The 26,149-nt window shown below is 49.3% G+C and overlaps 1 protein-coding gene across 4 annotated transcripts in view; it reads right to left on the bottom strand.

Annotated features, from left to right (window-relative positions):
- CARD11 (caspase recruitment domain family member 11) overlaps positions 1-26,149 on the bottom strand; it is a 663,926-nt gene that overhangs the window by 178,177 nt on the left and 459,600 nt on the right. For all 4 annotated transcript variants that reach the window (XM_086940703.1, XM_086940702.1, XM_086940700.1 and 1 more), the window contains exons 11-12: positions 17,375-17,499; positions 12,595-12,695 (exon numbers count right to left, since the gene is read on the bottom strand). In XM_086940703.1, coding sequence (XP_086796829.1) covers positions 12,595-12,695; positions 17,375-17,499 — 226 coding nt within the window. The remainder of the gene's footprint in view (positions 1-12,594; positions 12,696-17,374; positions 17,500-26,149) is intronic.

Below are 26,149 nucleotides of genomic sequence, written 5' to 3'. Positions count from 1 at the left end.
CATGAGCGCAGCGCAACCGACGCTGGTGACGGAGCGGTTCCGTCACCAGCATGCGCCCGCCACTCGGAATAGCCGCCACAGTGAAGGGGTTAAAGACACTCTCTGATGTGATAGAACATTGACAGATACACAAGCATATATTACAGGAACGAGGTCATCTGCACGACTAGGAGCCACAGCTCTAGAGCGGGCTTCTAGGTGCCCTTGAAATGTGGGGCCACTTCATTAAAAAAGTAGTAGATCTGCGCATGTAAAACCACTTGTACGATCGAGAGCAGATTTTCTACTTTCGAGAATTCACAACTATTCCCAGTGTTGCTCACCTGCAAAGCTGGCCCAGACTCAATATACAGACCTACTAATGGAGATGTCATGGGACATCTTTTAAGGGATCCTAGTCTAGCTATAAGCAATTTTATATAGAATAAAAACCAGTTGAAGCTAGTGCAGGGCAGAGTAGCGGGATGGGCGACGAGAAAATAGGACAAGCATTTACAATGCAATAGGTCTCGCAGCATTAAAGTTTGAATTACTGGCATTGTGTGTGACAATGCGTTGCATCAATTTTTTTTCAAACTTTGAATTGGTGTATAAATGAACACCTGGTGGTGCATAGCATGGCGAGAAGGGACAATATGATGTTACTTGGTGTGCTAATATAGCTTGCATAAGTCCTAAATCCGCCTTTGGGCGCTAAGTGACAACAATATGTGGAGGAAAGGAATGACAAGTTTTAGCTATTGGCATTGTAATTGTCCATGCTTTTTATTTAAAATTTAAAAACCAATACATAAATAAAAGGCATTGTCATTTACAATGGCAACAGCTCAAACTTGCATAAATGCGAGATCTATTGCATTGGAAATGCTTGTTTCGAGTTGGGTGAGCTGTGTGTCTCATTAAGCGGGCCAGCCATTATTAAGCATGTAAATAAAAAAATTAAAAAACAACGACCCGTCTGCTTCCTTAACATATTTCCGACATTGGACAATGGGAACCACTTTTGTGGCTACGGCCTACCTCCTTGACATCTGTCCATCCGGCAAAAATGTCCCTCGTGTGCTGAAAGACGCTGTTCAGATCTTCTGCGAGAGTGTGCAGGCATTTTCGTGTACTTATGTGCATCAAAAAAAAAAGTCAGTATAAACTGACTTTTTTGTGGGTATTTACATGAAATGAATTTTAAAAATGGGGGAAATCCTAAGGTGTCAATACCATCACGTTTTCAACATCTAAATATCACAACTGCACGCCACGAGTTTTAATCCCGACTGGCTTGAGTCAGACTTTCATCCTTCTGTGCTCGGTGAGCCTTTCATGGTGGCAAACAAACACCATAGGATAAACTGGAGGAGGCACAATATTGAGACTGCCAGGAATGGATAGAGGAGCATCAAGAAATACAGGAGATCACATTATTGCCAAAATAGAGGGTATCGGGGCGAGACAAGCAGCGCATGGAGTCGGACATGTGGGTCTATTGCTCCGGCGCTGGCCCGTATTTTCCCTGCTCCGCGGCGGCTATTGATGACAGGTCATCATCGCTGAAAGCTGCCAGCGACTGTAGGCCCTGTGGAGTAGTGGGAGCCCGTATTTAAAGACCAAAGAGGCGACCGCGTTGCAAGATGAAGGGGCCCATCGGATTGTAGAGGTCCAGCTGTGGTGATTGCCCCCAGAACTGCCAAATTTGGGCAGCGGTGCATTTTTCTTCGGTTCAGTTCAGCGGCGTGAAGTATGATCACCGGGGGACACAGCACCTGTACGAGGCCGAGACAGCGCACCCGCTCACCGCGCCCCAAATAACAGCAAATATGTTGGAAGCCGCCTGAGCATTGTATCCGCGAATGTATTCCTGTGTCTCTCAGACATCACTGAGAAATCAATGCAGGGTCTTGCTTCAAAAGCACTTCTTTACACCACAGAACAACAGAAGTAATGGAAACTGTGCAGACTAGAAACTCCCCCCAGCAATATGCGTAGTGACTCAAACCAATAAAAGTAAATAAATAGCAAAAAACGTAAGTTTTCAACATACGCTCGGCCTGAAATTCGGTAAAAAATTTAAAGCATGTGACATTCAGAATGGCTCACACACACCTAATCCGAAAAAGAAAAGAACAAGCAACGACAAGGAAAGCTAGATGTCGGCCAAAGAACAAGCAGGACGAGTGGACACATCGGAATATATATGAAATTAAAGCAAAGTCCAAACTTCACACCATCACAAAAAAAAGCCGGAGTATGTTTATCATGAGCCTGGTCCGTCTTCGTCAGCTTCTTGCTGGAAGGCTCCTAGAAGAACAAGCCGTGAGCGAAACCAAAACCTTCCGTGGGGCGGGACTTCCGTCTTCAGAAGCCCGCGCACGCGCCCACGGAGAGAAGCAGTGCTGGTGATGCAGGGCTCCCATGCCCGAGGGAGAGCCCCGCGGTGGCGGCTGAAATCCGGAGTGGCGGTAAGTGGGCCTTTCATGTGGGGGGGGTGCGCTTGTGTGTGTGTGTGTACGCGCTCGTGTGTGGGGGGGCTCTGTATGTGTGTGTGCGTGTGTGTAGGTGCGCTTGTGTGTGTGTCTCTGTGTGTGCGGCGGGGGGTGGGCGGGGGTCTCTGTATGTGTGTGTGCGTGTGCCTAGGTGCGCTTGTGTGTGTGTGTCTCTGTTTAACGCACATGCAGGCAGGGGGAGGTGTGGCTGTGTGGCAGCTTTCCAGGAGAGGAGACAGGAGCTGGCCACAGCGAGCGCGTTCACGTGCGCGTGGCCCGCTCAATTCCGAGTGCGCGGCCAGCTCCTGTCCCCTCTCCTGGAAAGCAGAATCCCTAACAATAGATCTCTGGTGAAACAGCGCTTTGCGCGGTTCAATGCCACGAGACCTAAAAACAAACAAACAAAAGTAAGTTACCTGCTGCATCGCCACTCTTTTGCTCCTCTCTGGCTCCACTGCAGCACGGGCTCCCAGACTCCCCTGCACGCACTGCATCACATTTGGTAATGCAGTGCACTCAACGCAATTCGTCTTATTTATATATATGTTTACTTACCTGTTAAGGTCTGTAATCCATACATTAATAACCCCCACCCTGCCCCTCCCCGTCCCCACGTCACCGCCTGGCCGGCCGGTGCTCCCACTACCGGCAGCGGCTGCATGCGCACTGACAGCAGTGCCCGCCACTCCCCCTCTGTGAGTGGCCCCACGATGGCCCCGCCCCCAAGACTCGACCCTTAGAACTTGAAAATAAAAAAATGATAATAAACCTGTTTTATTTTCATTTTATTTTTCACCTTTTGAGGCTGCTGGCAGGGGAAAGGGTGACGCCATAGCAGAGGAGCTGCCACTGATAGAAACACATGAGTAATGAAGCCCGCTGTGTAAATGCACATTTTGGGGCAAAAATATCAAGGGGGGCAATAGGCAATTTTCGCCGCTTTAGCAGCCGTTTTTGGCCATTAAGCGGCGAAAATTCTATCGCCCTATTAGCAAGCTGTCGCTAACAGCAGTTAGCGATAGCTTGTAGGCGATAGCCAGCGGTGTGGGGCCCGCTTTGCATGGTAGCGATAATTATCGCTAATGACATGCAAAGTGGGCGTTTCCAACCCGTTAGCGACTGAAAGCAGTCGCTAACGCCTATTTGCAAGGCAGGCATAGCGATGGCAATATTCGCGCTAAGCGCGAATATCGCCAAAAACTAACACCTGCCCAGACCAGTTCTTAGCCATGTTATTCAATGGGAGGTGGATAACATGGCTAAGAACATTTAGTCGCTAATGCGTGAATATCACTGTATTCTCAGCGATATTCACGCTATCGCCGGAAAAATTATCGCTTTGGAGATAATTGTAGCTAATAGCACGTTATCTCAGCGATAATTTCAGGCGATGCTTAGCGATAAAAAAATTGTTGCTAAGCCTAGTTAGCGATAAATATCGCTAATCGTTGGTAATATGCCCCTTTGTTTTTGGTTTTTTTATGTATTATTTTTCCCTGTGAAGAAATCCCTTCCTCTACACGCTCAGTAAACCTTGGGGTGATCTGTCCCCCAGTCCATCTGGGAAGAAGAGCTAGTACACCTATGACTATTTTCAGGGTTGTAACGACAGGAGTTTTTGAGAATACCAAAAATTGCCCTAGTTTCTTCACTCGCCTCCCAGCCCTTGCCAGGACTTACCACTATGGCTTTATCTGCACTCCTGGGAAATGTAAGTCACAAAAGCAGTTAAGCCTGCCAGGAAACCCTTTGTGAATTCCTGGCTGGTGTAAATACTGTCATTTTTCAGATGTAAACAGACAGGACACATGGTGTTTCTTTTCTGTTTATATATTTTTTTTAAAGAAAAAAAAATACATAAAATAAGTCTTCTTTTGAGCGTCGCCCCACGTTGCCTTTCATGACTGCCAGAGCAATGTCTGTGCCTGGGGAGTTAAATAGCGATGGGATTTTTTTTTAACAATAACTACTGTATTGGAAATGTGATTATACTGTAATGCTAATGTTCTTGTGTAAGTATTGCTGCATTATACGTGGCTGCCTTTAATGTGCGCCTCAACAGGCGTCCAAGCAAGTGACCATTTAGTGGGTTGGTAAAGTATTTACTCTTTCTTATAGCGTTTTTATGGAAAGCACTGAACAGAACAAAACAAAGTGATCAACAGCAAGGGGTCAGCTTTGCTTATATGGCGCCAGGAGAAGTTCTCTCAGATGTCTATTAAAAGAAGATAATGCAAAGGCACTTTACACAGCAAGAGGAGGTTTTTTCGACAATTTTGGGGCATAGGGCAGACGCACAACTCAGAAAAACTGGGACACAGCACATGGAGCATGAGGAACAGGCACTTTAAACACATGTGCATTAAAGAAGGAGTCCAGAAACCAATAAGTGAGCAAAACACAACAAGCATTGGCCAAGCCTATAGGTCTCGCCTATTCTTTTTAGTCATTCAGCGCGGCATTCCCAATGCCCTGCAGCATGGTTAAAATAAGAGAAAAAAAGTTGTTTAATAAATGCACGCACCAAATGTGCTCACACCTGCAAATTAAAACAAGTGTTTTTTGGCTTTTTGTTTAAAGAAACTATTTGGATCAGTGAATTAAAAAAAAAAAGTAGCATGAGCGTATGGGGATGCAACATGAGTGGGGGAAGCAACACAGATGTGGGTTGTGATCGCAGAGGGAGAGGTGGTGAAGCAGCAGCAGAGTGGAGGAATCAGCATTGGAGGCAGGCGGAAGCAACATGCAGGAAGCTGGTGAGGAAGCAACACAGAGGGTGAGGGAAAGGACACAAACAGAGAGAGAGGAACATGGAGCTGGAAACCAACAGACCAGAGAGAGAGCAATGTAGAGCTTTCGCAGGGGAAGCGTATGTGCAAAAAAGCAACCCATGGGAGGAGAAGCAGATGAAGGCGAGTGCACATGGGGACGGGGAAAAACACAGACAGGGAAAGAGCAGCATGAGTGCAGCAGAGAAGGAGAGTACTTGAGGGATACTGCTGGAAAACTCATGCACTCAGGAGGAGTGCTGAAAAAAAACTGTAGCATCAAAAAGGTGAGCATGGAAGGAATGAGTGATAACCTTGGGGAGTGACAAACACATGAAGGTGAAATAAAGGTCACTCAAGTTGACAAATAAGAAGCAAGCAAAAGAGAATGACTACGAGACCAACCAGTATTAAGCAAAGGGTGGGCTCTAAACTCACTTTAAGATGACAATAGATTTTTCAACCGACAGCGCATGCATGGTCTAGTATGCAAGACCTAAAACGAAGAATCTGCATTGGGAAGGTATGGGTAGGCAGTGAATGAAAATTAGGAAAGATATAGAGAAGTATGCCTGATCTCGACGGGTGATCTTGGGTTGCAATCACAAGGACCAATGAACAATGAGGTAAACTAAGAGGAAGCTATTGTCATGGGGAATCAGAAAGGCAGAAAACAACAAGGTGCACATGGGAATAAATGAGTGCAAACTAAAAGTAACCATGGAAGCGCTCAGCCTTACCTGGAAATGGGGATGCCAAGTGAAATCTGTCCTGGTCAGTGTGGTACCTGCATGATCCCAGTCTCCCATACTTTATATGTCTTCCCAACCCTGTGAGTGATTCAATGTCTATTATATTTCAGAATATTGGCAAAGGTATAGATTCCAAGTGTCTACTTCAGTCTCTTCCATTTGGAGTAGGGCTTCTTTCAACAACTGAATTGCATAACATATTTTTGGGAAACGTCCAAGATTCCAAAAAACTCTGCTTCCTTTTTGAAAATGGGACGTGAGCTCTTCTTGATTTTGACATTTTTATGTGTAAGTATTTGCACATGCTGTTCAAATTGGAATCACTGAGATGAATCAGTTTAACATAACTTGTGTGTCAGAAGTGATGCAACAAGTTGGTCTTCAGGCCTATGGTGCAAACTTCAACCTGCCAACATATTTCATGAAATTTAAATCTTGAATATGATGAGAAGATCCTCCACTCAGGGGTACACTTTATCACTAAAAAGATCTAAAATCAAAACGGGATAAGTCCATTTTACCACTATTGAGAACTCTGAGGCTCCAACAAGAGATAATAACAGTCGCGCGGAAAAAGGACGAAAAAGGGTTTCGCAAGCTAGCTCATTCATACAGATCAGGGGCGTTTGATACATTTGAGAAGCTTGAGAGAAAATGCACAATGACGTTTTGGGGGTGTGTTTTAACCTCTTGCATGCCCATGACGAGCTCAGCTCGTCATGAGCTACAGTGCTCCGGTGCTCATGACGAGCTGAGCTCGTCATGGCCATTAGAACGCTCGCATGCTGGGATAATTCCCCTGCTGTGCTGAACGTTCTATTAAAACGGGTGTGGACGTGACAAGCTCAGCCCGTCATGAGCACAGGAGCACTGTAGCTCATGACGAGCTGAGCTCGTCATGAGCACCGGGGCGCTGTGCGTGCCGCCCCTCAGCACAGCAGGAAATTTTCCCCAGCAGCCAAGGGGTTAACATTCCTACATCTCACAAGTCATCTTGTAGGCTATTCATGTGGGGAAAAGTTAAGGTTGCTCGAGGAGGCATTTTGCCACCAGCCTAGCATTTAATAGTTAGTTTAAAAAACACGGTTGAATGAGTCCCACTATTTGGCAAGCGTAGACAGACATTAATGGGGGCCTTGGGGTTTGAACAATCGAAATGACACTAGGAAGCTATTAATAAAGATATTCCAAAATTATTGATTCCCATCTGCGTCCCAGGCTTGCGCAATATGTGCTCTGTTTCCCTGCCTGCATCAGTATGGGCAGGGAAACAGAATACAAGTCTGCTCCCAACTGACTGGAGCAATTTCGTAGCTCCTGTTTAAAAAAACAAAATCCTTTAAAAAAACAGACAGTCTTGGGGGATAGGTTCCTTGGGGCTAAATGAGGCTCATGGAGGGAGGCTGCGTGGCCCCCTCCCTTTTTAAAAGTGGATGACCCTGGGAGGTTGGGGGCCCCGGCGCCCGAGAAAGCTCGGGAAGGGAGGTCACCCAGCCATTTTCTTCTTTTAATAGAATGAACAGCTCCAGGGATGGGGTACCCTGGGCCTATAAAGGCTGGGGAGTGGGTTGCACACCCTCCTCCCCTGTTTTATTGTATTTGCTCCCAGGGCCCTTTAAGTCTTTGGGAGGGAGGCCACACCGCCCCGCTTCCTTTTTTAATAAACTGGCCCGGGGCTGGGCTCCCCAGGGCCAATTAGGGGTCGAGGAGGAGGCTGCCCACCCTTCTCCTTAATATATATGTTTTGCTCCAGGGGTTGCGGTCGTCAGGGCCCGAAGGCCAACTCTCTACTGTGCACGCCAAAGGCTGTGCATGGTGTGGGGTAAGCAGCCTGCTAGAGGTTTGGCAACAGAGCCTGGCAACAGGTCAAGCCCTGTGGCAAACACCCACGGCACTGAAGAGTCTGTGCAGCATGCTGTTGGATGCCTTTGGGAAGTCGGACACAGCTGGCAGGCCCTGTGGCCAATCCCACTCTGCATGTGACAAACCGCTGTGCGCAGTGTCAGGTTGGCTGTCTGTAGGGAGGTTGGCTGCTTTCGGGTAGGGTGGCCACAGGGCCTGGGCAAAGGCTATGAGCAGCGTGGTGTTGTCTGCCTGTGGTGAAGGGTTTGCCGCAGGGCCTGGACTGTGGTCAGGCCCTGTGCCCAACCCTTCGCTGCACATGAGCGAAGGCCGAGCGCTGCAGGTGTTGACTTTACATATAGTAGTAAAATTTGAGATTACATTAAAAAAAACTAGAAATTCAAAGTTAACAACTATGGATAAAGAGATGTTATAGTTAGGTCTGATAAATAGATCTGTTTGTGCTTAAAAAAAAACTTATAATTTCCCCGCAATAAACAAAGGTTAAAGTACCATTATAGTTAGGTGAATATGCCAGTGATAATATTAACATTTTGAACTACAAAAAACACAGAAAGTCTTCAGTTATACTTCGAACAGATAACTATAACTTGCACCCCGCCATGCACTTCTTATGATCTCACATATTACATCACTCATGACATATCCTATGACATAATTTATGACATCACTCATGACATCACAAATGACATAATTGATGACATCACTGATGATATTATCCATACTTCATTTGTACACATTGCTCTATAAACCGGTATAGCATTAGAGCTATGACAGTTTAAGTGCAAAATAGCTCAGAATAATGTGAAGCATCACTACTGCTATCATACATATAACCCGCATAGGTAAAGCAAGCTTGTTTTATGTGCAGCATTGACCCTACATCATATTTTCATGGGTAGCCGAGGTCATGTTCACTATGAACCATAACCTATCCTGCACACGGTGTTCAATTTGTATACAACTGTTCAGAAAAAACCAAGGGGCTCATTGCGATGGCGGACGGACTTCCGTCTGTCCGCCATCATACCGGGTCATGGGACCGGCCAACTGTAATACGGCAGTCCTGCACATGAGATTACGATGTAACCACCACCGTGGCGGTCACATTGTGTATCTCTGACATTGCGGCGGGTGCTGCTGGCTGCAGCACCCGCCACAATGTCCGAAATGCACTGTTTGCATTTCCCTGAACTACGTGGCAGACACCATGCGGTGCCTGCCACCTGGACCCCCAGTGCACACCTTCCTCCCCAAGACAAGGGGGGCCCTCAACAGGCCCCAAAGGCAGTCCCCGGTAGACTGTGAATGGCAGTTGAACCACCATACACAGGCTGGCGGGGATGCAGCATCCTAATCTGGGGGACGGTGCCTGCTAGGCATCCCCACCATTTTAGAGATGCTTGGTGGGTCCACCAAGCAATCGTAATGATTTCCTGTGGCGGACCCTTGGCAGACGGATTTTGTGTCTGCTAGCACACCGCCTGCCATCGTAATATGGCAGGTGGAGAAGTGCTTTGAGATGACAGTGAAACAGCCACCTACAGGCTGCGGGCGCCATCGTAATCACCCCCCAAGTTCCTCCAGATACCGAGGGGAGAGTGCAGCAGGAGGACGGGAGCCCACCCTGCCTCCACCCGACGCGGCAAGAGCCTCGCCAGCAACTCGGTGAACTCCTGCCCGGTCCCAGAAGAGGGACCGGGTGAAAGAGGAGCTGCCGGCAAACTGCGAGCTAAGACGGAGGTGGGGCCCGAGGTACATTGTCGGTACCTGCCCCGCCAACAGTGAGTGCAGTTTGTTTATTTAGAGCCCACGAGGCTCAGGGGACATTTTTGTTATTTAGAGCCCCCAAGGCTCAGGGGGCATTTTTGTATTTCGAGTCCCCAGAGGGGGACTCCAACGATCCTGGGGCACAGTTATTTCGAGCCCCTGATGCTCTGGAGGCCCCCAGTTGTTCCCTCACAGCCTAGGAGGCACGAGCATCGTCAGGGGTATCTTTGTCATTTGGGAGCTCACAGAGGAGGCTCAGAAGGCACGCTGGTGCCCATACGCAGTCCAACAGCTGCCCAGCACTTGGTGGGCCGCTGCTATGTTTAGGCCCCCCAAGGAACCCTTGCACAACCTTCTTTGGCTGCCTGCGCAGCCTTCCCTGACTTTTCTGGACACAGGGCGTTTCAGCCCCTGAGAGGCCAGTTGGCCTGGGGGACAGTTCTGGTGTTGTGCCCTTGCGTGGAGTACATGTTTTTGGCCCTTTGTGATCTCTGCACAATTTGTGACTACCTGCTTTTTTGTAATGCCTTCTTACCTACACCTTTAAAATGTATGTTTATGCTTAGGAGGTTGTTTTTCCTAGTATAGTTATACTAGTGAGTTCATGGTTCCCTGCGTGATATTTTCCTGAGGTGATTAGGGTTGCGTAGGTGGTACTTACCTCTTACCAGTGGTTACTGGTTGCATGCTACATTTGTTATTGGTGCTTTAGTTATTATATGTTCTATGTTCTAAGCGTTATTCCTACAAAGTGCTAATTCTACCAAGTGCTAGTTCTAAAAGTACTTATTCCTGACTGTGGTCCCTGTGGCCCTGTCCTGTATATATAATCCCCTGTAAATTCTGCCCGTGCCTATGGCACATTGTAAAGTGTGTATTTATTACCTAATGTGCTTGGTATAATTCAAAGGCTATTTTTATATATAACCTTGTGTGGAGTTTCCTTTGTGGTGGGCCTTTGGTGTTGTTGGGTGCGCACGCAAGCGCTTTACACCTTGCCTCCGGGATAAGCCTGACTGCTCGTGCCAAGCTACCAAGGGGGTGAGCAGGGGTTATTTTGGCGGGTGACTTCCTTACCCTGACTTAGAATGGTGGTTTCTGCCTGGCTTTGGCGTAAGCCTTAGCCAACCGGATATCGCCATTTCTAACAACACTGTAAATATGGCGGATGGGGTGTCTGCTGCTATGTAACGAATGTTCTGTATCTGCCAAGCTCTCAACAGGAACCTTAGTCACCAGCACTCACTGGAAATTAATTTAACCTGGGGAGAGTAAAAAGAAATTTGCCTTTGTTAGGGCGGATCTAAGTCTTTTATTTATTAGCTATGGTCTAATATGGCTTAACAAGGCCGAACAGTCCTCAGTCAGTTTGACTTCATATATTCTCCTACTTTGCTCAACAATATCTGCTGGAGGGGTAGTCTTTTTGTATCTCCTACTGTATTAATTATTAAACTGCCTGATGGTTTAATGGTACTTCTAATAAGTAGGGTGTAAACACTGCTGGGAAGAATCCATATATACCACCACACTCCACCAATACACATGAACAGACTCATTGCTTAATTTGTTAAAAGAATTAATGCCGGGGCTCTCGTCGGAAGACCACTGCCGCTTGCACCACACATTGTCCCTGCCAACTGCCAATGACAGTACAAACACAGCTACTAACCATCACACTCTTATAAGGGTGACAATTCACACTATTCCAGGCCCCCAGAGGTATAAGAATGGCCTAGGAAGGAGGTATTAGTCATTGTAAATGTAAACAGAGCTAATAAACAGCTGTGTTTGTGCTCATAACTAAATTAGCCAGACAGCACCATTATGTGGCAGGCTGTCATAAGCCCCGGTGCTGGCAATTTGGTACCAGTGTCGAGCACCGGAAACCACCGGCTTACATTAAGCACTGTGAACAGCGCTTTTAGCATACATGTCCAATCTGTAGATGACATGTACCTGCATGTAAAACTGCCTCTGTTTCCTACACACGTTGCATATCTCACGCTCATGCGCAGGTGCAGCATGCTTCCACTACATTGATCGAATCGCATGTGCCTTACCAACATGTTCCATACAGGCCACTCTACAAACAACAACCTTTCAACCACAGACTCCGAAGAGTACTGTGGAATACAGTACAAACTGGAATACTTCACAACCTTATCAGGAAAATTAAGTGCTATATAAATAATAAAAACGAGTGCGAATGGACGGCTGCTCTTTCGCTCAGCTGGCTCCGGCCTTATGGAATTCGCTCCCTCTTCCACTGTGGCTGGAACCGAGCTATATAAAATTCTGAAAAGGCATCAAGACCTGGTTATTCAATCAGTAAGCCCTTACTGGATTCAACAGTCTAGTGTCCCTTCCTAATTGAGTGCAGATCGAAGGCGCTGGGAAACCCTCTGGGTAGCTGTTGCGCCATATAAATTCAATAAATAAATAAACAAAGCATAGCACTGAGAATCCATGTTATGCCTCGGAGAGGGTCGCTGAAAGTACTATACTGATATCAGTAGAATACAGTCAGGCCCAGACTGGCCATAGTGGGCACCGGGCAATCCCCCGGTGCGCCGCAAGGGTGGGGGCCGGTTTTGATCCTCTGGGGGCCGATTTTGTTGCAGGGCCCTAGCAAAGCACTCGGCGGCACCTCCAACCCCCCCGAGTGGGGAGGGGGGGCCAGCCGAGCACTTTGCCTGGGCCGGTTTTGGTTCCCAGTCCGGCCCTGAATACAGTACAGTACCATCCCATATTCATTGAGACCAGTACAGTCCATTGATCACCCAACCATTTTAGAGACCCTGGCTTCATCATGTAGCTTTTTTCACAGTCTTTGAATGGAGTAATTGCTCTCTTGTTTATAACCTGTAAGTTGAACCTTGGGTCGAGACTGCCCTTCTGATGAACCACACATATAAGTCATGCCTGTGATTTAGGTGCTCTGTTCCCTTTGCGGTGTCCTACCTGCGTGGGGTGGCATATTCCATGTGACGCCGAAGAATGGAATCACTTCCTGGAGGCTCTGGGTTTGTAGACCTGACGCTGATGTTGCGGCTTTTTCCAGACTGCATGGAAATAAAAATGTAAATATATAAGGAAAATAGGGAGCCTAGCCTAAAGACATTTTACCGTATGTAAAGTAGTATTCTTTTACGTACTCTTACACAGTGTTTAGCTTCTGAAAGAAAAAATGCTGGTGCCCGAAGTTCTGCTCGGAAGCCTACAGGAATGGCACTAAAACATTGGTGGGTCATATATAAAGGCTGGTAGCTCTAAATCCAGCTCATGCCTTTATAGACCTACATGGACACTCTCTGCCCCTTTATCTCACTCTTGCAGGTTCCTGCTTTCTCCGTTTTTGATGGTTTTGCTGTCTTTCTCTTCCTCCATCTTTCCAATCTTTGTGTTTTTCCCTCTCTTGCACTCGGTAAACCTCAGATGTGGAAAAATAAGTGCTGGTGGCCTCCACCGGCAACAACTGGCTCAAATTAAGCACTGCACTTACATGTCTGTGTGAATTAGCTCCACAACATTTAACAGGAGAATAAAATTGGTATATTCTGGGAAGATTCCTATATAACTAGAGCAAATCGAAAGGACTTTGCGCTGTTTTCACTCTTACTAATAGGGAGTTGAAAGTTTGAGGACTGATTCACAAATGTATATATCAGTACGTAGAAGAATGGTTCTCTAGAACTATTTCCTATACTCAGAAATGCTCTTGTGAATCTACTCCACAGACTTCTATTTTGTGCAATGTGAGGCAAAATACATTGTCAATTTACTAGCCATCATAAAGACCTGGGCCTCATTTATGAGGCTGTGCGTCACTTTTACGCCGCCGGTGCGTCACTTTTTGTGACGCACCAGTGGCGTAAAAATTGTGCCTCGTTGCGCCATATTTACAAAGTAACGCATCTAGGTAGATGTGTCACTTTGTAAACCCCTGCGCCACATTATACCTGCGCCAGGTATAATGTATGCAAGGTGGGCGTATTGACGCAAGGAAGGGTCGTAGAAGTGATGCAGTGAAATCTATGAGATTTCTCTGCGTCACTTTTAGGACGCAGTTGCGTCAAAATCTTGCGCCTGCCTCACAGCAGGCGTAAGACTGATGCAGGCCCTTTCACATGGGGCTTGCCCCATGTGAAAGGACGCATTGCAGGAGTTGCGTCACTTTTGTGACACACTCCAGCAATGCGTCACTTTTGCGCTTACAGATACGTCAGAAATACTGACGTATCCGTAACTCCTTGCGACATGATGCGTTATACATTAAATATGACGCATCAGGAATGTCGCAAGGAGTACGCACTGAGAAGTGACGCATCGCTGCTTTCACGCAGCGATGCGTCATTTCTCATAAATGAGGCCCCTGGTGAATCCTGTGGGCCAAAAATGGCTAGTAAACAGATGCAGTATTTTGCCTCATATTGGGTTTCATTAGTGCCCACATCAATCTTTATTAAATAAGTGCCTATGTTGTGTATGTTTCCCTTCCACTGTTGATGCCCCTAAGAGCAAGTGTGGGCACGTGCCATCTTCTGCATCATTGTGTTCACCAGCATCCGCACAACCTTAATTAAATAGGGACCTTTATTCCCAGTGGTATTTAGAGATCCCCAGCTACCATGGAAATAGCGCAGGCCCTCTGCCAGCTTCAGCACCACTGCGATTGTGCACCCTGTGCAAAACCAAACATTCCACTCTCTCCTTTTATTATTATTATTATGTTTCTTATATAGTGCCTGAATCAACCCCCGAAGGGGTATCTCCGCGCTTGCCTTGGGAACCCATCCTGGCTTTTCCCTGTGAGATAGCCCCTACAGGGCATCCCCAAGGTGAAAGCCAGGCATTCCGCCGTGGGGGGGCCGTTGTGGAGATTAAGCAAGCTTAATGCCCAGAGTTGCAGAGTATGAACCCATGATTAGGTCAGGCACCGAAGCGAGAATTATCGAGTCCATGGACATTTAAGCTCAAGACCCTGCCGTGTCGGGAATTGAACCCTGGTCCCGGGTCTGACCTTTGCTTCAGGGTCTGCGTGCTCTAACCAGTGAGCCACACTTCTCCACTTCTTTTAGATCCTAAACAGTGGCTAATGCGCCTCGACCATCAAATGGAGCCAAGTCGCTGAATGCCGCAAGAGTGCAGGAATGGAGATGATAAAACAAGTTCTCAACATCTTATTAATGCAACATGAAAAGAGGTTTTCCAGAAACATACAAAAATCACAAACTGCCCATATCCAATCTTGGAGCATTAGAGGATCAGGCGCAGCTTAAGGTCTGGTCCCTCTAGTGCAGTGATGCTCAAAGTACGGCCCGGGGGCCGCATGCGGCCTTCCTGACCTTTTCATGCGGCCCCCTGGTCATCAGAAGCACTGGACTGCTGTTTCTTTACTCAGCACTAGCATTGAGAAATATTTACAGCTTAACTGAAGTTAAAGGAAGTAATTATGCTGTTTTGCACCACTTAATTTTATGAACACCTCCATTTGTAAAGACATGTTGCAACTGCAAACATCTGATAGTCTTTACAAAACTAAAAAAGTGCATTTCATTACCATCCAGAAGCATTTGGTCTTGGAACATTTGATTATATCAGTGCATTGAGATTTTTTTATCTTTAAATTGATAGTTTGCAAAGATGAATTTAGAAATATGCATGCTTCCCCTCCACCCTAGCAACATCGCAAATAGTAAACTAAGAGGCAAGTCAGTTGCTATGTTTACCATCTGAGTTGTCAGGGTTCCTATTGTACATGGATAACATTATAGTTTAGCAAATAAAACACAAGAGAAGCTTTCTTACAGTGCTTACCCTCAGGCCCTGTAGCTCGATGCTCTCTTATATGTGATAATAAAGAAAAAGAAAGTAAAGTGAAATAAAACAATTGCCTAGGATCACACAATTTGGTCAAGTGGGGAAGCCGGGATTGATCCCAGGATTTCTTGCTTCACAATGTGCAATTCAGCCTTTTATGTACAGGCTTTGCTTCCCTTATGCCCACCTTACACCCCCCCCCCCCACACACACACTCCACCTGCCATCAATGCCACCCTCGATCACACTACAGGCAAACTTTTTGGCCCCCTGGAAAATGTTTGCGAGAACCAATGCTCTAGAGAGACATCTAAGGGCATAGGTCAAGAGGCCAGCAAGCCTCTATAACTCGGGTACTCATAGTACGGCCCGCGGGCCTCCAGCGGCCCGGCAAGCCTTCCCTGGCGGTCCGCGGACCAAGCAGACATCGTACCCGTGTTTGAATTTTTTTTTTCAAAAGAGTGTCAGCAAGCACCTTGGCAGAGTGACTCAGAGAATCTGCTGCTCTGTGGGGGCCGTGCGATTCCTGCCATAGTCAGAGTGGGGCTGCAGGGGTGCTAAGAGGTGAAAAAAGCCTCATTAACATGTGAATGGTCTTTTAAAGACCTGCGAAGTGCTGGGATGTGGCAGTGTAAGTATGCCTGGAAGCTGCACACACAGGCAGGGTAAAATGAAGAGGGTGACAGAGGAAGAGGGATGGAGGTAGAGGGAAGGAAAGGGAGGGAGACAGAGTCAGACAGAGGGAGAGCGAGGCAGAGAGAGGGAGGCAGACAGAGTCAGAGCGAGGGATGCAGGCAGAGCGAGGGAGAGCGAGGGAGGGAGACAGAGGCAGAGCGAGGGAGAGCGAGGGAGACAGAGGCAGACAGAGGGAGAGCGAGGGAGAGGGAGAGAGGGAGACAGAAGCAGACAGAGGGAGAGCGAGGGAGGGAGACAGAGCGAGGGCGGAGACCTCAGAGTGAGGGAGACCGCAGTGTGTGGGAGACCTCTGAGTGAGGGAGGGGGAAGGAGAGAGAGGGAGACAGAGGAAAGGAGGGAGAGGGAAGGAGAGAGAGGGAGAGGGAAACAGTGAGTGAGAGGGAGACAGAGAGAGTTTGAGACAGTCAGAGTGAGTGAGACAGAGGGAGTGAGACAGTTAGAGTGAGTGAGACAGAGAGACAGAGGGAGAGAGAGGTAGAGAGAGGTAGAAAGAGGGAGGGAGAGGGAGAGAGAGAGAGAGAGACAGATAGAGAGAGAGAGAGAGAGAGAGAGAGAGAGAGAGAGAGAGAGAGAGAGAGAGAGAGAGAGAAAGAACAAGAGAGAGAGAGAGAGAGACAGAGAAAGAACGAGAGAGAGAGAGATATGTGTGTATGCCGGGTCTGGTGGCTCAGCGGACGAAGGCGTCCGCTGCAGGGACCTGTGATCAACTTCATGGTCACAGTTTTTTTTGTTGCTCTACCCCCGTCCCCTCCCCCAGATACCCTGCCCCCAACGGTGTGGCCCTCGGACACAAACCACACTGTAAATTTGCCCCCCGAGAGAAAGTTTGTGAGTACCCATGCTCTAGAACAAGGACCCCACAGGTCACAAAATAAGGAGCCAGCGAGTCTTTCCAATGCCAGGCAGCAAGGCACTGACCGCATCATTACGCCTACGTTGGTCGATGCATATTGAGAAATTACGTAAACAGGCCAATCCATTGTTTCGATGTCAAAGATAGGGCCAAGTCTGCGCAGCAGACCGTTTTCCCTGTTCTCTCGTCGCCAAACATTTACAAAAATAGGGCAATGCCCAGATGGCAGAATCTAAGCCAATACTTGGCAAGCAGCCTGCTTCCTCCATCTGAAACTTCTCTTCCGCTTTAAGTCAGCCCACAGCCCCTGGGCCCAATTGACACCGGCCTCTGCCCGCAGGAAGCCTCTGCATTGACCGGAAGGATACTTACACACTTGGTGACGTCCCCGCTGCCGTCGGAGGTTCCGGAGTTATTGACCGACACTGTGTGGGAGGAGGTGGTGTCCGTGTGGCTGCTGCTGACTTCGACCCTGTCCTCTTCATGCTCCCGGACAGCTGCAGACACAAGAGAGAGAGAAATGCTATTTATTTTTCTAAAGGATCATTTTTCTCCTGTACTACATCTGAGGGAGATATATGAAACATTGGAATTAGGGGCTTGACTAGCACAGAACCAGGGTACATCAATGATACACAGCATGTATTACAAGTGAAATATTGGCCCTGAAATAGATATCATGGTACAGATTTACAAGCCCTGTACGGCACATTTGCGTCGCTGTTGCATCACTTTTGTGATGCAGCGGCAATGAAAAGCCAGCGTCTTGCAGTAGGGTATTTACAACGTGACGCGTCTGGGAGATGCATCATGTTGTAAAGCCCTGCGCCACTTGTGGGCTTTCCGGCACAAAGGGGGGGGGCGTTCCGGCGCAGGAACGCCTCGGAAAAGTGGCGGAGTGAAATGTATAAGATTTCACTGAGTCACTTTTACTGCCATGCTGCGTCAAAACCCTGCGCCTGCTTGAAGAGGGCATAAGGATTGATGCAGCATGTTAAACACAGGGGCACCCCGAGCCTTGATGGAGCTGCATCGCGCTAGCAACGCAACTCCAGGTATGCACCGCCTTTCCGCTGGGGAATGCGACACGCATCTACCCCTCCGTGCGTCACGGTGCGCCGCATTATAAATGCAAAAACCACAGTTGATGGACAGAATGCAGAACAATGTCATGCATTCACCCCAGTACAGAGATCTGGGCCTAAATCCATGTTTTTTTTTGCACTCCATACCACCCCAGTTCAGACATGGCCATATGCAAATCAGGCTGACCCTGTGCCTCATGGGAACAGTCCAGCCCGAACTGCCAAGCCATGCCTTCCCTGGACTGGAAACAAGCTTCCGAGGACCGGTTTCTGGCATTCCAGCCGTCTTCAGCCCGACTTGCTTGAATCCAGTGGTGTGGAGAGCATGGGACTCACGTCTGAGCATACCCATCCCACTCGGGGTGACAAATGCAAAAACCACAGTTGATGGACAGAATGCAGAACAATGTCAAACATTGGATTTAGGCCCAGATCTCTGTACTGGGGTGAATGTATGACATTGTTCTGCATTCTGTCCATCAACTGTGGTTTTTGCATTATAAATGCGGCGCATCAGTGGTGGGGCACGGGTGGTTTGGCGTGTCGCAACTGTTCTGGCGCATCCCTGCTGATTAGCAGAGATGCACCAGCAGTTGTAAATCTGCCCCTATGGACTCAGTGCCAATTTTGTCTTTAGGAGTGATTCTTAGGAGGGGGAACATAAAACAGGTGGGCCCACCCATAACTGACTGCACGCTATTTCTTTACAGATATATTGCTAGAATCACATATACGCATACATATGAAGCCATATTTAAGCATTATTAATTTTGTAAGCTGCTATTGCCTCAAACAATGAATGCTTTGGAGTCAAAGGTTCTTGTGCCCGTGATTGTGTGTGGCTTGGTTAGTTTCTTCCACTGACATGGTTGTGAAGGCCAAGCCATGCACGTGAGCACAGGCCCCATCTGCATCGCCCCAAACCCCTAGGAAAGCCAGTGGGTAGAGCTTAACTTGTACTGGTGGGTAGCAACACTCATTTTTTGAGGACTGGCACTTCATCATCACTCTGACCCAGAGCAAGATAGAGAAAGAGAGAAAGAAGAGAAAGATTGGAAAATACAGGCAAAGTGATGAACTAGACACCAGAGTATGAGAGAAAACAAGCATTAGCATAGCCAAAAGGTTTCGCCTTTGGGACCTTATAAGTGTTTAGCCAGAGCTATTGGCTTTGCCAGTGTCTTTTTCTTTGATAAACAGACTTTAATGAAGTTTTTCACAGAAAGTACAAGACACACACATTGGTTCAGTCGAAAGTGATACAGCATTTAACCATGGTACAGGTCATGAAGTTGCATGATATCTTAGTACAAAGGAAACACCAACAGACTTATCGATGGGCGTGGCCGCAAGGTAATTGTCCCAGCTACTTCCCCCATACTCAACCATGCTTCAAGAGACAACCCGGACCTTGTAGATCGGCCTTTCTTGCTGTGCACACCAGTCCACCCGCCCAAGCAGGGGAAGCGGGTTTTTGCCAATGTCTTTAAACTATGTTGTAAAGCAGTGTGGCTGCTTTTCAGCATGTTGAAAAGTTATAATAGAAAAGTGTTATAAGCATTTTTGTTACCTTATTTATAACCAAGAAGACATTATGCACAACTGAACTAACCAATTAAAAAAATGATTAACATAAAAAATGACTTCTAGTTTTTTTGTCTTTGTAATGCTGCCAACTTCTTCCTGCCTGTTCTATGGCTTGTTTGTTATAGCTGTTTTTGTTATGGAGGGACATAAACAACAGGAGGGTGAAGGTTGGGAAATAGTACCTGAATTACAACACAAGCAGCGGATACACACTAGGGGAGAATCAAATGATGCCAGATTCCTAGTGCACACTGAGAAGGTGCTGAGTGATACGGAGGTGGTGCTGAGTAATGGTGTGCTGGTGCAGAGGCGATGCTCAGGTGACACTGAATGATACTCAGGTTGTGCTGAGTAATGCAGCGGTGGTGCTGAGGTGATGCTTTGCTAGTGCGAAGGTTATGCCTAAGTGATGCTGAGTGATACTGAGGTGGGCCTGAGTGCTGCTGTGGTGCTCAGGTGGGCTGCGCTGGTGCTAGGTGGGTCTGAGCTGATGCTCAGGTGACGCTGAGTGATGCTGAGTTGGTGCTGTGCTGAAGTGATGCTTAAATGATGCTGAGGTGGTGCTGCACTGAAGCTGAATTAGTTCTGTGTGTGTGCTGAATTGCTGTTGAAGTGGGGCTGTGCTGGTGCGGAGGTGGGGCTGCAATTGTGGAGGCACACTGGTGCGAAGGTGGTGCTGCGCTGATGCTGAGATGGTGCTGCGCTGATGTTGAGGTGGTGCATGCTGGTGCTGATGTGATGCTGTGCTGGTGTCGAGGGGTTGCTGTGCTGATGCTGAAGTGGTGTTGAACTGGTGGTGGTGCACCAATGAGGAGGTGGTGCTGTGCTGAGGCTGAGGTGGTTCTGTGGTGGCGCTCAGGTGATGCTGAGTGATTTTGAGGTGGTGCTGAGTGATGCTGAGGTGATGGTGCTCTGCTGGTGCTCAGGTGATGCTGAGTGATATTGATTTGGTGCTGAGTGATGCTGAGGTGGTGCTGCATCATGCTGAGGTGTGATGAGACATGCTGTGGTGATGGTGCTGCGCTGGTGCTCAGGTGGTACTGGGTTGGTGTTGTGCTGAGGTGATGATGTTCTAATTCTGAGGTGGTGCTGTGTTGGTGCTGCATTGGTCCTGAATTGTTGCTGAGGTGGGGTTCTGCTGGTGCTGAGGTGGGTCAGTGCTGGTGGTGGTGCACTGATGCAGAGGTGGTGCTGTGCCGATACTGAGGTGGTGCTGTGCTGATGCTGAGTTGGTGCTGCACTGGTAACAGTGTACTGATAAGGAGGTGGTGCTGTGCTGATGCTGAGATGTTGCTGTTCTGATGCTGAGGTGGTGCTGCGCAAATGCTCATGTGGTGCTTCACTGATGCTGTGACCATGCTGAGGTGGTGCTGCACTGGTGCTGATGTGGCGCTGACTGATACTGAGGTGGTGCTGAGGTGGTGGTGTGCTTGTGCGGAGGTGGTGCTGAGGTGGTGCTGAGTGATACTGAGGTGATGCTTTGGTGGTGCTCAAGTGGTGCTGTGCTGGTGCTCAGCTGGTGCTGAGTGATGCTGAGTTGGTGCTTCACTGGTGCAGAGGTGATGCTGCACTGGTGCTGAGGTGGTTCTGTGCTAATGCTGAAGAGGTACTGTGATGGTGCTGAGTTGCTGTGAGGTGGCGCTATGCTAGTGCTGAGGTGGAGCTGCACTGATGCTGTGGTGGGGCTGTTCTGGTGCTGAGGTGGGGTTGTGCTGGTGCACTGAAGGGGAGATGGTGCTGTGCTGATGTTGATATTCTGTGCTGATGCGGAGGTGGAGCTGCGCTGATGCGCAGGTGGTGCTGCGCTGATGCTCAGATGGTGGTGCGCTGATGCTCAGATGGTGCTGAGGTGGTGCTGCACTGGTGCTGAGGTGGCACTGAATGAAACTGAGGTGGTGGTGTGCTTCTGCAGAGGTGGTGCTCAGGTGGTGCTGACTGATTCCGAGGTGGTGCTGAGGCAGTGGTGTGCTTGTGCTGAGGTGGTTCTGAGTGATACTGAGGTGGTGCTGAGCCATGCTGAGGTGGGGCAGAGTCATGCTGAGGTGATGGCCCTGCGCTGTGCTCAGGTGATGCTGAGTGATATTGAGGTGGCGCTGAGCCATGCTGTGGTGGTGCTGAGTCATTCTGAGGTGATGGTGCTGCTGAGCCGGTGCTCAGGTGGTACTGAGTATGTGCTGTGCGCTGATGCTGAGGTGGTGCTGTGTTGATGCTGAAGTGGTGCTTCAATGGTCCTGAATTGTTGCTGAGGTGGGGTTGTGCTGGTGCTGAGGTGGGGCTGAGTGATGCTGAGTTGATGCTTCACTGGTGGAGAGGTGATGCTGCACTGGTGCTGAGGTGGTTCTGTGCTAATGATGTAGAGGTACTGTGCTGGTGCTGAGTTGCTGTGAGTTAGCGCTGTGCTAGTGCTGAGGTGGTGCTGCACTGATGCTGTGGTGAGGATGTGCTGGTGCTGAGGTGGGGCAGTGCTGGTGGTTGTGCCTGATGTGGAGGTGGTGCTGTGCTGATGTTGAGGTGGTTATTCACGGGTGCTGAGGTGGTGCTTCGCGGGTGCTGAGATGATGTTGCGCTGATGCTGAGTTGGTGCTGCACTGGTGGTGGTGCACTGATAAGGAGGTGGTGCTGTGCTGATGTTGATATGGTGCTTTGCTGATGCTGAGGTGGTGCTGTGCTGTTGCTCAGATGGTGGTGCGCTGATGCTGTGCTGGTGCTGAGGTGGCACTGAATGATACTGAAGTGGTGGTGTGCTTGTGTGAAGGTGGTGCTCAGGTGGTGCTGACTGATACTGAGGTGGTGGTGTGCTTGTGCTGAGTGGTTCTGAGTGATACTGAGGTGGTGCTGAGTCATTCTGAGGTGGTGCTGAGTCATGCTGAGGTGGCGCACAGTGATACTGAGGTGGTGCTCATGTGGTGAAGTGTTTGAGCAGAGGTGGTGCTGAGTGATACTGAGGTGATGCTGAGTGATGCTTTCGTGGTAAATACGTGGTGCTGAGTGATGCTGAGTTGGTGCTGCGCTGGTGCTGAGGTGGTGCTGTGTTGATGCTGAAGTGGTGCTTCAATGGTCCTGAATTGTAGCTGAGGTGGGGTTGTGCTGGTGCTGAGGTGGGGCTGAGTGATGCTGAGTTGATGCTTCACTGGTGGAGAGGTGATGCTGCACTGGTGCTGAGGTGGTTCTGTGCTAATGATGTAGAGGTACTGTGCTGGTGCTGAGTTGCTGTGAGTTAGCGCTGTGCTAGTGCTGAGGTGGTGCTGCACTGATGCTGTGGTGGGGATGTGCTGGTGCTGAGGTGGGGCAGTGCTGGTGGTTGTGCCTGATGTGGAGGTGGTGCTGTGCTGATGTTGAGGTGGTTATTCACGGGTGCTGAGGTGGTGCTTCGTGGGTGCTGAGATGATGTTGCGCTGATGCTGAGTTGGTGCTGCACTGGTGGTGGTGCACTGATAAGGAGGTGGTGCTGTGCTGATGTTGATATGGTGCTTTGCTGATGCTGAGGTGGTGCTGTGCTGTTGCTCAGATGGTGGTGCGCTGATGCTGTGTTGGTGCTGAGGTGGCACTGAATGATACTGAAGTGGTGGTGTGCTTGTGTGAAGGTGGTGCTCAGGTGGTGCTGACTGATACTGAGGTGGTGGTGTGCTTGTGCTGAGGTGGTTCTGAGTGATACTGAGGTGGTGCTGAGACATTCTGAGGTGGTGCTGAGTCATGCTGAGGTGGCGCACAGTGATACTGAGGTGGTCCTCATGTGGTGAAGTGTTTGAGCAGAGGTGGTGCTGAGTGATGCTGAGTGATGCTTTCGTGGTAAATACGTGGTGCTGAGTGATGCTGAGTTGGTGCTGCACTGGTGCTGAGGTGGCACTGCACTAGCGCTGAGGTGGTTCTTTGCTAATGCTGTAGAGGTGCTACATTGGTGCTGAGTTGCTACTTAGGCAGTGCTGTACTGATGCTGAAGAGGTACTGTGATGGTGCTGAGTTGCTGTGAGGTGGCGCTGTGCTAGTGCTGAGGTGGAGCTGCACTGATGCTGTGGTGGGGCTGTTCTGGTGCTGAGGTGGGGTTGTGCTGGTGCACTGAAGGGGAGATGGTGCTGTGCTGATGTTGATATTCTGTGCTGATGCGGAGGTGGAGCTGCGCTGATGCGCAGGTGGTGCTGCGCTGATGCTCAGATGGTGGTGCGCTGATGCTGTGCTGGTGCTGAGGTGGTGCTGCACTGGTGCTGAGGTGGCACTGAATGAAACTGAGGTGGTGGTGTGCTTCTGCAGAGGTGGTGCTCAGGTGGTGCTGACTGATTCCGAGGTGGTGCTGAGGCGGTGGTGTGCTTGTGCTGAGGTGGTTCTGAGTGATACTGAGGTGGTGCTGAGCCATGCTGAGGTGGGGCAGAGTCATGCTGAGGTGATGGCCCTGCGCTGTGCTCAGGTGATGCTGAGTGATATTGAGGTGGCGCTGAGCCAAGCTGTGGTGGTGCTGAGTCATTCTGAGGTGATGGTGCTGCTGAGCCGGTGCTCAGGTGGTACTGAGTATGTGCTGTGCGCTGATGCTGAGGTGGTGCTGTGTTGATGCTGAAGTGGTGCTTCAATGGTCCTGAATTGTTGCTGAGGTGGGGTTGTGCTGGTGCTGAGGTGGGGCTGAGTGATGCTGAGTTGATGCTTCACTGGTGGAGAGGTGATGCTGCACTGGTGCTGAGGTGGTTCTGTGCTAATGATGTAGAGGTACTGTGCTGGTGCTGAGTTGCTGTGAGTTAGCGCTGTGCTAGTGCTGAGGTGGTGCTGCACTGATGCTGTGGTGGGGATGTGCTGGTGCTGAGGTGGGGCAGTGCTGGTGGTTGTGCCTGATGTGGAGGTGGTGCTGTGCTGATGTTGAGGTGGTTATTCACGGGTGCTGAGGTGGTGCTTCGCGGGTGCTGAGATGATGTTGCGCTGATGCTGAGTTGGTGCTGCACTGGTGGTGGTGCACTGATAAGGAGGTGGTGCTGTGCTGATGTTGATATGGTGCTTTGCTGATGCTGAGGTGGTGCTGTGCTGTTGCTCAGATGGTGGTGCGCTGATGCTGTGCTGGTGCTGAGGTGGCACTGAATGATACTGAAGTGGTGGTGTGCTTGTGTGAAGGTGGTGCTCAGGTGGTGCTGACTGATACTGAGGTGGTGGTGTGCTTGTGCTGAGGTGGTTCTGAGTGATACTGAGGTGGTGCTGAGTCATTCTGAGGTGGTGCTGAGTCATGCTGAGGTGGCGCACAGTGATACTGAGGTGGTCCTCATGTGGTGAAGTGTTTGAGCAGAGGTGGTGCTGAGTGATGCCTGGTGATGCTTTCGTGGTAAATACGTGGTGCTGAGTGATGCTGAGTTGGTGCTGCACTGGTGCTGAGGTGGCACTGCACTAGCGCTGAGGTGGTTCTTTGCTAATGCTGTAGAGGTGCTACATTGGTGCTGAGTTGCTACTTAGGCAGTGCTGTACTGATGCTGAAGAGGTACTCTACTGGTGCTGAGTTGCTGTGAGGCAGTGCTGTGCTAGTGCAGAGGTGGTGCTCACTGATGCTGTGGTGGGGCTGTGCTCGTGCTGAGGTGGGGCTGTGCTGGTGGTGGTGCACTGATGTGGAGGTGATGCTGTTGCTGAGATGGTGATGTGTTGAGGTGGTGCTGCATAGGTGCTGAAGTGGTGCTTCGCTGATGCAGAGTTGGTGTTGCACTGGTAGGGGTGCACTGATAAGGAGGTGGTGCTTGTCTGATGTTGATATGGTGCTTTGCTGATGCTGAGTGCTGTTTCTGAGTCATGCTGTGGTGGTGCTATGTTATGCTAAGGTGGTGCTGCTGCGTTGGAGCTCAGATTGTGTTGAGCTGGTGTTCAGGTGGTGCTGAGTGATGCTGAGTTGCTTCTATGCTGAGGTGATGCTGAGCTGATGCTGAGAAGGTGCTGTGCTGGTGCTGATGCAGGGCTGCACTGGTGGTGGTGCACTGACGAGGGGGAGGTGCTGTGCCAATTCTGAGATGGTGCTCTGCTGATGTTGAAGTGGTGCTGTGATGATGCTGAGGTGGTGCTGCGTAGGTGCTGAGGTGGCGCCTAGTTGATGCCTAGTTGGTCTGTCACTGGTGGTGGTGCACTGATGAGGAGGTGGTGCTGTGCTAAGGTGGTGCTGAGCGATGCTGAGGTGGTGCTGAGTCGTGCTGAGATGGCTGCACTGCACTGGTGCTCAGGTGGTGCTGAACTGGTGCTCAGTTGGTGCTGAGTGATGCTGAGTTGGTGCTGTGCTGAGTAGAATCTGCACTGATGCTGAGGTGGTGCTGCTTTGGTGTTGAGGAGGTGCAGCACTGATGCTGAGGTGGTGCTGTGCTGGTGCTGGGGCTGAGGTGGTGCTGCACTGGTGCTGAGGTGGTATTGAACGATACTGAGGTGATGGTGAAGTGGTGGTGTGATTATGCAGAGGTGGCGCTCAGGCGTTGTTGAGTGACTCCTAGGGGTGCTGAGTGATGCTGAGTTGGTGGTAAGTGATGCTTTG

Source organism: Lissotriton vulgaris, chromosome 10 (assembly GCF_964263255.1).
Source record: "Lissotriton vulgaris chromosome 10, aLisVul1.2, whole genome shotgun sequence".
NCBI lineage: Eukaryota > Metazoa > Chordata > Amphibia > Caudata > Salamandridae > Lissotriton > Lissotriton vulgaris.
Note: the sequence above shows the minus strand (reverse complement) of the source record. Positions and strands in the feature narration are given on the sequence as shown.